The sequence below is a fragment of the Morus notabilis genome, unplaced genomic scaffold, assembly GCF_000414095.1.
Source record: "Morus notabilis unplaced genomic scaffold, ASM41409v2 Scaffold19, whole genome shotgun sequence".
In the NCBI taxonomy this organism is placed as follows: domain Eukaryota; kingdom Viridiplantae; phylum Streptophyta; class Magnoliopsida; order Rosales; family Moraceae; genus Morus; species Morus notabilis.
This window is the reverse complement of record NW_010360880.1, coordinates 656,053-668,728: the sequence shown is the minus strand read 5'-3', so window position 1 is coordinate 668,728 and position 12,676 is coordinate 656,053. Positions and strand designations below refer to the sequence as shown.

Genomic DNA, 12,676 nt, shown 5'->3' with positions numbered 1-12,676 from the left:
GCTATATATATAGTAAAGCAACACGGTCGTATAAATTATCTGTTCATTTGTTCAGGAAATATATTTTTCTGTAGAAATATTCGCTTTCCTTTTGGCCCTGGTGAATGGTGGGTCAAGCTGCGCTTTGTGGAAAGACCTTACCTTATATTTTTTTTATTTTTTATTTTTTGGCTTTTTGTGAATCCTTTTTCACCGACTGAGAAGAGAGCTAAAATCAATATCTCTTGTATATATTGTCTCGACTTTGTTTAGCAATGATCGGTAGACACGCAAATGTGTGAACGAACTGAAAGAGGAAGAAAATAAAGTGAAAGCTTCATTCTTGGTTTCTAACTGTGAAATTGTCCAATAATTGAGACAGTCAGAACCGAGTATAATCCATTAATATGATAAAGCCGCACCAAACATGCAAAGCCGAAAAAAGAACAGTGATTTTTTTTGCTAGTAGGAAAAAAGCATAGTGTGATTTCTCTGTAAAAAGAGAGTACGATATTAAAAATAAAAAATAAAAAATAACTACTTTCTAAGGGCGTTATAGTCAGTTCAATAAGGTTGGTAGATATCTCAGTTATCATGGGACACAACAGAATCTCTACTTCATGAAAATAGTAGTTGACGAGTTTTACTCAAGTCTATTATAAGTCTTCTTCTTCTTCTTCTTCTTCTTTCTGTCTCTCTCTATTTCACTATAATAAAATACAAGTTCCATGACCTAGAAGAATCCAGCTTGTAAGCAAAGATATTTGTTGAAATGGACATGAAGACCAATCCAAGATTCATGTTTGTTCTTCTCTTCGTGTGTTTGTTTCTCGAGACGAATCTATCCCTGCGAGTTGATACCATCTCTGCAAACCAGTCGCTTTCTGGTCACCAAACCATTGTATCTGCTGGTGGGGTCTTTGAGCTCGGATTCTTTAAGCCAGGTAACTCTCCAAACTACTATATAGGCATGTGGTGGAAGAAAGTTACAGTGCAGACTGTAGTTTGGGTTGCAAATAGAGAGAAGCCAGTTTTAGATAGATTTTCTTCGGAGCTGAAAATCTCAAATGGCAATTTAGTTCTTTTCAACGGGTCCAAAGTCCCAATTTGGTCCACAAACGTGAATTCCACAAGGTCTGCTTCTTTGGAAGCTGTTCTTCTGGATAACGGCAACCTCGTCTTAAAACACGTCGGGAAACAGATGAAACCGATATGGGAGAGTTTTTATCATCTAACTGATAGTTTGCTACCTGGTTGCAAATTTGGATACAACAAGAAGACCAAAAGAAAGCAAGTTCTCACGGCATGGAAGAATCTAGAAGATCCTGCCCCTGGTCGCTATTCAATTGAGCCATTCCCAAGGGATAACTCCTTTGTCATAGAGTGGAATATGTCTAGAGGCTTCTGGAACACTGGAACTTGGAACGGGGAGATTTTTAACCTTGTGCCTGGGGTGAACATTCATAGTCTCTACAATTTTAGCTATGTTTCAAATGACAAGGAGAGCTATTTCATATACTTTGTTGAAAACACTACCAAGACTATATCTCGACTTGTTATGGGTATTTCTGGCCAGCTGCAGCAACCATTGTGGATGCCTCCAGAAGGGTGGAGAACGATTTGGTCTTTCCCGAGACAGCAATGTAAAGTTCATGCCTTTTGCGGGCCATATGGAAGCTGCACAGATAGCGCTAATGTGTGTAGTTGTTTGACAGGATTCAAGCAAAAATCGCCGAGTGATTCGGATTTGAAGGACTACTCTGGAGGATGCATTAGAAAGACCAAACTTCAGTGCGAGAACTACAATATTTCAAGTGGTGAGAAGGACAAATTCCTTGAACTTCCTGACATGCTTTTGCATGAAAGTGAGCAATTTGTGAAAGTAGGGGATATTACAGCATGTGAATCGACATGCTTAAATAACTGCTCTTGCGTGGCTTTTGCTTATGACAACAAGCATGGTTGTTCAATTTGGACAAACGATCTCTTAGATCTGGAGCAACTCAAAGCTGGAGACAACAATGGAAGAACTCTCTACCTTCGACTAGCAGCCTCCGACTATTGGGATGCTATGAATAGTAAGAGACTGATTCGAAGTGCTAGTAATAAGGCACTGATTATAGGTGTTGTGGTGGGCTCAAGTGTAGTACTTCTCGCAGGCCTTGTTATATTTTCTGTTATAAGACAGAGAAACAAGAAAATCAGAAGACAAAAAGAAGTTCAGAACTCCTTGACGGTGTTTACCTACAAAGAACTACAGAATGCCACAAAGAACTTCTCGGAGAAATTAGGTGGTGGAGGCTTTGGTTCAGTCTTTAAGGGGACTTTGCCTCACTCTTCTATGGTAGCAGTGAAGAAGCTTGAAAGTGTCGGCCAAGGAGAGAAGCAATTTCGGGCAGAAGTTAGTACAATCGGAACAATCCAACATGTTAACCTTGTTCGGCTTCGCGGGTTTTGCTCTGAAGGTACTAAAAAGTTGCTAGTCTACGATTACATGCAAAATGGCTCGTTAGGTTCTCGCCTTTTCCATGAAAAGAATTCAAACGTTTTGGAATGGAAAGCAAGATACCAAATTGCTTTAGGGACAGCTAGAGGGTTGGTGTATTTACACGAGATGTGCAGAAACTGCATTATTCACTGCGACATCAAGCCTGAAAACATTCTTTTAGATGCAGAATTTTCTCCGAAAGTGGCAGATTTCGGGTTGGCGAAACTTGTTGGGAGAGAATTCAGTCGCGTCCTGACAACAATGAGAGGGACAAGAGGTTATCTGGCACCAGAGTGGCTTGGAGGATTGGCGATAACACCGAAAGCGGATGTTTACAGCTACGGAATGATGCTTTTCGAGCTTGTATCCGGAAAGAGAAACTCAAAGCAATCAGATTCAGAAGGAAAAGTGCCGAAGTACTTTCCAAGTTTGGCCACTAGCGTAGTAGTCGAAGGCGGTGATGTCCTTAGCATTTTAGACCCGAGGTTGGAGGGTGATGCTGACGTACAAGAACTTGAAAACGTTTGTAAAGTTGCTTGCTGGTGTATCCAAGATGAAGAAGCGCATAGGCCAACAATGAGTCAAGTAGTTCAAATGCTTGAAGGTACTCTGGAGGTGGATTTACCACCTATTCCGAGAACGCTCTACTTTTTTGATGAGAATTAGGAGACTTCTGCAGCTCGTTGAGTGATTTGGGTGTCTCTTTGACACTAAGTGTGGATTACCACTTCAGTGTGACGCAAGTCCTGAGCCGATTGGATCAAAATAATGGAGCTCTGATTTCTCTTGTTATTCAGTTTATACTATTACTGTTATTTATGTAAAAGTAAAGATGTTGTTTTTACTGTTATTTATGTAAAAGTAAAGATGTCGTTTTTACTGTTATTTATGTAAAATAAACTTGTGATTTCCTTTTTTGATCGGTTGTTATTTATATTTTGAGTACAGTAAGGAAACACGATCAGACATCAATAAGTCTTCATGATCCAAAATACTTCTTATTATATTTGATTTACCGTGTGGACACTTCTTGTAAAGGCTGATCAGATTTATTACTTTCCATCTATTTTTGCTTCTAGTTTTGTGCGTGTCTATATAAAGTTCTCCCTAACCACATCATTTTATTGATGTAACATACATTAATCAAAATTAATAGGCCTCGTTAATTTTACTCGTTCGAGTTTTTGAGTGAAGTTGAAAAGTGAATTTATGTGAGAGAAAATACTGTAGTACAGAGTTAAATTTAAATTTTTATGAGAGTAAACACCGAAGCAAAAATAATTTGAGTTGTGGTTCAAACTAATGAAACGAACGAGGTCTTAAAGTGTTCTTTTACTTATTATGATATTATTTTCATTTTTTTTACACTGGTTACTGTAATATCCGAGAAAATTTAATAATTAACGGGCTTGACTAGGGTTTTTGGGAATATGTGAGTATTTTGCCATTTTTCTTTTAAATAGTTAGAAATCCCCTAATATTCCTTAAAGTTCCTTGTATAATCGTGGACATGTGTTGCACTGTGGATGAACGGGCTTGACCTCTTATAATGCGTGTCTGAATAATCTCAATCTCAATATCGAGTATTTTCTATCAAGACACGTCTTGGTCAAGAAATCCTTGATAATTTAATCATTACCTCCATCTCGATATGGAAGTCGTAGTCCTCCGATATTGTTGCGGTATGCATCGGTTCATTTTATAAATTTAAATTTTTAATTTAATTTAAAATGTAATATTTTTTAAAAATTTTTAACTGTAGTAAAAAAAAAAATTAAATGTGTTATTTTTTGAAAATTTTTAACTATATAAACTTAGATCTAAAAACTTAAATTTGTGAAATAAATGAGATCTTAATATGTTAGAGAAACTTAGGCCCTGGACTCTAGTCTCTGTCATTTTTTTTATCCTTGGAATTCTAAGGGTGTTTAACGATGCGGTGAAGAAGGACTAACCTTTATGGCATGTTAGAATTACCCTAAAGCTAAACAAAGCAATTTAAGAACTCCCAATGATGTCAAATTTTTGGTGGAAATTGGTAATGAACAAGACTCGTTATTTTGTCACGACGTCTAACATTTTTCAGTCAAGTTTCATCCAGTCAAATTTCATCGTTTAGGTCATTAATGACTTCTCGAACCGTTACTGAGCTTTCAAAAGGTTTTGTTTTGTTCGTTTTCCTCTTTTTTAGTTATTTCCATATTTGTAATAAGTTGACCTAAGATTTTCATATTCCAATTCTAATTATGTTTCCTTAGTCCTTAGGTTTGACAGTTTCAATTTTAGTTTCTTGTTCAAAATTTTCTTTTTGAAATTTCTCATAATTTTATTATGTCTCTCTCTCATTTTCTTTCATTTTTGAAATTTTGTGTGAATAATGGACTTTGAAATGGTTTTCCTGGCATCTATCAGTTTTTTTCTCATTAAGCTTGTGCTACATCAACACATGTCTCAACCTTATTTGTTGTGGGGAGATTCCCCCAACACGTGTCTTTCTCACCCATTTTTTCCCTCATTTTTCACTTCTATATATATATATATTTCTCTTATTTGCTTTTATGTAACGATCCCAACGTTTTTCTTTTGTGACTTTTTTTTTTTATTTGGGCGGGGCGGGGGGGTGGGGTTCCACTCAAAGTTGGCAGGTTCAGTTAAGATCCTTGTTTTCAAAGTATCTATGGACGTATTAATCAAGCTTTATACCATCAAGTTACTTGTACTATTAAAGACAAAAAATCGGTGATGTATATATTAGTACTATGTACAATGAAAAACTAAGAATCGTAGCAGATATGGAGGTTTGTAGTATTTTTCAGGGTTGTGTATGTACCTAAAATATTTGTGGTAGATTAGTTATTAATTTTTGAACAAAATTCTTTTGGAAGAAGTGAAAATTTCTCTAATATGGATCAATCTTATTCTGACGTCCGTAGACCTCTAGAGAGTTTGCCTCTCAATCTTCTTTTTTTTCCTTGCAAGGAAAAGGTGATTCAGAAGATAGTTAAATGATCAAACCTACCGAGGAGCACTATTAGAGAGACAAAGGCCCCGTTTATTTCACCGATTTGAATTTAGAATTTAAGTTTTGTTACAGTAAAAAGCTTTCAAAACAGTCATATCTAATTTTTTTACTGCAGTAAAAAGCTCTCATATAAAATCATGTTAGTGTATTTTGTTATTGGCTTATTTTTGGTAAACTATTTGAAAAACTATTTTAGGCAGATTGGTTGTAATTTGGTGGTAACCTTGGCTGGCGCAAGAAGGAGGGAGTTTCTTAAGGAAAGTTTTGGTGGCACAGCAATCGTATTGATTTGGTTACAGAAAGTGTGTAGTTGACTTAGTGAATTAATGGTTGACAGATTTGAATGTTGATGATGGTCTTTTGATTGGGTGAAGCACGGTTTAGGTTGTATACACTGAATGAATGTTTTGAGCGAGAGTGTGCTGAGGATTGCAGAACTGTGTACGTGAGAATGAGATTGTAAGGCCAAGAATCACTTGATGCGTTGTGACGGATTGTGAGAACATATTTTGAATTGGTTCTTCGGAAGAAGATTTTGTTGGTTTCGGGAGGAACCCATCAAGACGAGTGGTGCTCGCTGATCAAGTCTTCTAAGGAGGTTCTAGGCAACGGCAACAACTTCAAGGAGGGAGTCGTTGAGTGTGTAAGATCGTTTCGGTCCTTATAATCTTTTGAACTTAGTGGATTGATCACTGTCTGGGCGTGGCCCCGCAGAGTAGGTGTGCGCACCGAACTGCGATACCATTTTCTGGTGTTCTTTACGTTTCTGCATTTAGTTTCTTGCATTTTTTATTTGCTGGCTTAATATCGAAATTTCCGTTATAACAGTGTTACAGTAAAGTGTTGTAAAGCTTTCTGTGACACCAGTAACCAAAACAGACATTTCAATTGGTATCAGAGCAGTTCACTAACCATTTGTTTGGTGAGATTTTGAGATTTGGTCTGTTACAGCAGGTATGGATTTCTTGAAAGAAGGTGGCTCAGTTTCACGACCTCCTCTTCTAGATAGTTTAAACTACTCCTATTGGAAAGCACGCATGAAGGCGTTCATCAAGGCTATTGATGAAAAGGCTTGGCGGGCTAAGCTAACTGGCTGGGATCATCCAGTAACAAAGGATTCTGAGGGGAAGGAAAAATTGAAGCCCGAAATTTCATGGTCAACTGAAGAGAACAAGTTGGCAAACAACAATTCTAGAGCGCTAAATGCCATTTTCAATGTGGTAGATGCGAGTCAATTCAAGCTTATTTCAACGTATGAAACAGCCAAGGATGCTTGGGAGATACTGCAAACGGCGCATGAAGGAACGGCTGCCGTGAGGCTCTCAAAACTCCAAATCCTTACTACAAGGTTTGAGAATCTCTGGATGCAAGAACATGAAACAATTTCTGTGTTTAACTCAAAATTGTGTGATATAGCCAATGAGGCATTTGCCCTTGGTGAGAAGATTTCAGAGGAGAACCTTGTGAGGAAAGCTTTGAGGTCTCTACCACGGAGGTTTGCTTACAAGGTGACTGCAATCGAGGAAGCCAAGGATATTCGAACCATGAAACTTGATGAGTTAATGGGTTCTCTACGCACATTTGAGATGAACTTAAATGAAGACAAGAAAGAGAAAGAGATAGCTTTGCAAGCAGAGGTACAAAAGTCACCATGAAGAAGATTCGGATGATCATGAAGACTTGGCAGAGACTCTTGCCTTACTGACAAAAAACTTCAACAGAGTAATGAAAAAATTCAACAAGAAGAACCGGAGTCCAAGGTTTGGCAACATCAACAATCGGAACACTAATTACCCTAACACCAGCAATTCTCAAAGAAACAAATCTGCAGCAAATAGCATTGACCTGAAAACAAAGAACAAGGGTATCCAATGCCGGGAGTGTGATGGATACGGGCACATTCAAGCCGAGTGCGCCAACACTCTTAAGAAGAAAAAGAAGTCCTTCAATGCAACTTGGAGTGACTAGGAATCAGAGGGGAGTCAAGAAGAAGATGATCATGTGAGCAACTATGTTGCTTTTAATGTTGTTACTGATGAAAGTGCCTCAGCCGAAAGTGTCACAAGTGTTGCTGCAGATGGTGTTACAACAACTGCTGCGACAGAATCAGCTAGTAAAGAAAAATATGAGTCTGACTTAGAATCAGATTACAGCAGTGATGGTGAAGAACTCACAGAAGATGCTATACAGGAAGCTTACAAAACCATGTTTGAAAAATGGGTTAAAGTATGCAAACTGAACAAGGCTTTGGAGGATCGTGTGAATGACCTTCTTAGAGAAAAGGAAGGTATGAAAGGGAACATGGATGATCTTAAATTGTTGATTGGTGAAAAAGAGAGGAAGGAGGCTGAGATGAAAGCTGAACTGGAGCATGCACAGAAGACGTTGAAAATGATGAACTTGGGAACTTCCAAATTGGATCATATCCTGACTATGGGAAAAGCTAATGGTGATCACCATGGACTTGGATTTTCTGGAAAATGCTCTACGTCCAAAACGGTCTTTGTGAAGGAGCAAGTCACACAGGAACCACAACCTGTGATTGGGAAACGAGTTTCAGGCTTTCAACAGCGACGTAGGAGGTCTATTCCCATTTGTCACTACTGCAACATTTCGAGACACATTAGACCACGCTGCTATAAATTTGATAATGATCTCAGAAAAGGAATGGTTCATGTCTCATCAAGTCCCACAGGGAAAATGTTTGCAAGAAACAGGACTACTCGCCGAGTGTGGGTAAGAAAAACTGATCTATTATGTCATGTGGCTTACACTTCCTTGAAAGCAAGTTCGGTCGATTCATGGTATTTTGATAGTGGTTGCTCTAAGCATATGACAGGAGAAAGCAAGTTTCTAAAAAATGTTCAAACCTGCACTGAAGGACATGTTACGTTTGGAGATGGTGTCAAAGGAAGAGTTATGGGAAAAGGAGTGCTGAATATAGATGGGTTTCCAAGACTAAAGAATGTTTTGCTTGTTGAAGGATTAAAAGCAAACTTGATTAGCATCAGTCAACTGTGCGACCAAGATCTACATGTGAAGTTCTCCAAGAACAAATGTCTAGTATTTGACAAGTCTGAGAAGTGTGTTATGGAGGGTTCAAGATCTTCAGATAACTGTTACATGTTGACATCTCCTGTAGCGTGTTTCAAAACAATTGTGGAGGAAACTGAACTATGGCATGAAAAACTTGGCCATTTGAATTACATAATTTAAGGAAGATTGTTAACATTGGAGCTGTAAGAGGAGTTCCCAAGTTGAAACCAGAGTCTACTGGAATTTGTGGTCCATGTCAAATCGGCAAACAGAAGAAAGTGTCACACAAGGAGTTGCAATGGATTTCTACAACACAGGTTATTGAATTGCTCTACATGGATCTTATGGGGCCAATGCAGGTGGAGAGCATTGCTGGAAAGTAATATGTGTTTGTGTGTGTAGATGATTACTCTCGGTACACGTGGGGGGACTTCATAAGAGAAAAATCGGATACGTTCGAAGTATTTAAAAACTTGTGCACAAGGTTGAAAAGGGAAACAGATTGCAACATTGGGAAGATCGTGAGGATCAGAAGCGACCATGGAAAGGAATTTGAAAACTCAGTTTTTGTTGATTTCTGCAACAAGCATGGTATAGCTCATGAATTTTCTGCTCCAAAAACACCTCAGCAGAACGGTGTGGTAGAAAGGAAAAATAGGACCATTCAAGAGATGGCAAGGGTGATGTTGAACTCCAAGAGGCTGTCTTTTAGATTATGGGCAGAAGCAATGAATACTGCATGATATACAATCAACGGGGTGTATCTCAGACCACAAACAAAGCTTACTCCCTATGAAATTTGGAAGGGTAGAAAGCCAAATCTCAACTATTTTCACATTTTTGGGAGTGTGTGCTATATATTCAATGACCGAGATCAGCGCAGAAAGCTTGATGCCAAAAGTGATGAGGGAGTGTTTCTTGGTTACTCTACTAGTAGCCGAGCCTATCGAGTCTACAACAAGAGAACACAGAAGATTATGGAATCTGTGAATGTAGTGGTGGATGACCTTAAGGAGTTAGTTAGAAGGGCCTCTGATGATGAAATTTTCAACGATATTGGGACTAAAGATCAAGACGCTGAAAAACAATCTGTTGAAGAAAGTGTCACAGAAGATGTTGTAACACCGGTTGAGACAGATTCACCAGAAGCCGAGACAGAAGTATTTGATGCTACAGATCCTACCACCAGAGAACCATCCTCTAGAATTAAAAAGAATCATCCAGTTGAAGGGATTATTGGCAACATTGATGAAGGGATTCGCACTAGAGACAAGCCTAGATTGAACTACCGTGACATTGTGAGATATGTGTGTTATACATCCAAAATGGAACCGAAGAATGTGAAAGAAGCTTTAGAAGATGAGCTCTGGATAAATGCCATGCAGGAAGAATTGGGACAGTTCGAGAGGAATGATGTGTGGGACTTAGTTCCACGACCAAGTAACTCTAATGTTATTAGCACTAAGTGGATTTTCAAGAACAAGACAGATGAGCATGGAAATGTTACAAGAAACAAAGCCAGACTTGTAGCTCAGGGGAATACTCAAGTAGAAGGAGTGGATTTCGATGAGATATTTGCACCGGTAGCAAGACTTGAATCAATTCGTCTTTTGCTATCATTTGCTTGTCTGATGGGTATAAAAATGTTCCAGATGGATGTTAAGAGTGCATTTTTGAATGGTTTTCTGGATGAAGAGGTCTTTGTTGAACAACCCAAAGGTTTTGAAGATCCACAACACTTCGACCATGTGCAAACTGAAGAAGGCACAATATGGGCTTAAACAAGCACCAAGAGCATGGTATGAACGACTGACTGAATTCTTGAACAAGAAGGGCTACAAGAGAGGGGGAGTAGACAAGACCTTGTTTATCAAGAAATTTGGAAATGAGATCATCATAGCTCAGATTTATGTGGATGACATTGTGTTTGGATCAACATCACAAGCAAAAGTGGAGGAATTTGTTGAACAAATGAAGAATGAGTTTGAGATGAGCATGGTAGGAGAACTGACCTACTTTCTTGGTCTGCAGGTGAAACAAATGAAAAATGAAATCTTTATTTCACAAAGTAAGTATGCAAGAAATTTAGTTCATAAATTTGGTCTAGTAAAGGCTAGGCACATGAGAACACCGATGGGCACCAATGAGAAGTTGATTAAAGATGAAAATGGAGTCGCTGTCGATCCAACTCTTTATCGAAGCATGATTGGAAGCCTCTTGTATTTAACTGCAAGTATGCTTGATATAAGCTTTAGTGTTGGCATGTGTGCTAGATATCAGGCAAACCCCAAAGAATCACATTTGGTTGCAGTGAAGAGAATTGTTCGATATGTTAGTGGAACGGTGGATCATGGGATTTGGTTATCAAGTGATACAAATTCTAGTCTTGCAGGGTTCAGTGATGCGGACTGGGCAGGCAATGCAGATGACAGGAAGAGCACCTCAGGAGGATGTTTCTACTTAGGTAATAATCTGGTTTCATGGTTCAGTAAGAAACAGAATTCGATCTCTTTATCAACTGCAGAGGCTGAATATATAGCGTTAGGAAGTTGTTGCACTCAATTGTTGTGGATGAAGCAGATGTTGGAAGACTATGGTATTATACAACATGTACTGACAGTCTTTTGTGATAACACCAGTACTATAAATATTTCAAAGAATCCTGTTCAACATTCTCGAACGAAGCACATTGATATTCGACATCATTTTATCCGAGAATTAGTGGAGAACAAGACTGTCGTGTTGGAGTATGTAACTACAGAGAAGCAACTAGCAGATATTTTTACAAAGCCTCTTGATGCTGTTCGGTTTGAGGCCTTACGGACAGCTTTGGGCATTTGTGTAATGTAATTGTTCTTTATTTTTTTTTTTTATAAAAAAAAATGACATTGCGTTTTGGGTGGGAGCCGTGTGTTATAATAACCAGTCCCTTCATTTGAAATTTCCAGCCCTAATTCTTTGCTTTGCTCCAGAAAGTTTGCTCTCCATATTTCTCAGGAATTTCTCCAAAATGGTGAGGACCCGCAGCAATCGAGTGTTCAATCGGTTTCCCCCCAAGAAATCTTCAGTGCCGTCGAAGAAGGTGAAGTTTTCTGCCCCACGGCGAGATGCTCACGCCTCTGCTGAAAACGAACCGATTGGATCAAAATAATGGATTGGATCAAAATAATGGAGCTCTGATTTCTCTTGTTATTCAGTTTATCCTATTACTGTTATTTATGTAAAAGTAAAGATGTTTTTTTACTGTTATTTATGTGAAAGTAAAGATGTCGTTTTTACTGTTATTTTTGTAAAATAAACTTGTGATTTCCTTTTTTGATCGGTTGTTATTTATATTTTGAGTACAGTAAGGAAACACGATCAGACATCAATAAGTCTTCATGATCCAAAATACTTCTTATTATATTTGATTTACCGTGTGGACACTTCTAGTAAAGGCTGATCAGATTTATTACTTTCCATCTATTTTTGCTTCTAGTTTTGTGCGTGTCTATATAAAGTTCTCCGTAACCACATCATTTTATTGATGTAACATACATTAATCAAAATTAATAGGCTTCGTTAATTTTACTCGTATGAGTTTTTGAGTGAAGTTGAAAAGTGAATTTAAGTGAGAGAAAATACTGTAGTACAAAGTTAAATTTAAATTTTTATAAGAGTAAATACCGAAGCAAAAATAATTTAAATTGTGGTTCAAACTAATGAAACGAACGAGGTCTTAATTAAAGTGTTCTTTTACTTATTATGGTATTATTATCTTTTTTTTTTTTTGCACTAGTTACAATGTCTCAAGACTCCACTGAATCATGGCCATACGTAAGCGCATGCAGGGCATCATTCACGCTGTGAGAAAGAAAAATAGACGGGACGATTCTTTGGAGATTCGGTTTAAGGAGCAGTACAACGCAGTTATGTATGTTTGAATTTCGCTACTACCTAGTAGCCAATAGGATTATTCCTCGGTGTTTGAACTGTTTTCAAACAATAATTAAACGTTGAATTGATTGTTAACCACGTAAAATTCTATTTACTTTAAATAGTTTTAAAATATATTATTTTCTTAATTTAGTTTCAAAAATTTATTATTTACTATAATTTTTATATATTCATATATATATATATTAATTCTAATGGTTACTTTCATATTTCTC

At 37.8% G+C, this 12,676-nt stretch overlaps 1 protein-coding gene across 1 annotated transcript; it reads left to right on the top strand.

Annotated features, from left to right (window-relative positions):
• Positions 1-581: 581 nt before the first annotated feature.
• On the top strand, positions 582-3,371 carry LOC21411278 (G-type lectin S-receptor-like serine/threonine-protein kinase At2g19130). The gene has a single exon (XM_024165229.1). It carries the CDS (start codon positions 752-754, stop codon positions 3,131-3,133), a length of 2,382 nt encoding a protein of 793 aa, XP_024020997.1. The 5' UTR covers positions 582-751; the 3' UTR covers positions 3,134-3,371.
• The last annotated feature ends 9,305 nt before the right edge of the window (positions 3,372-12,676 follow it).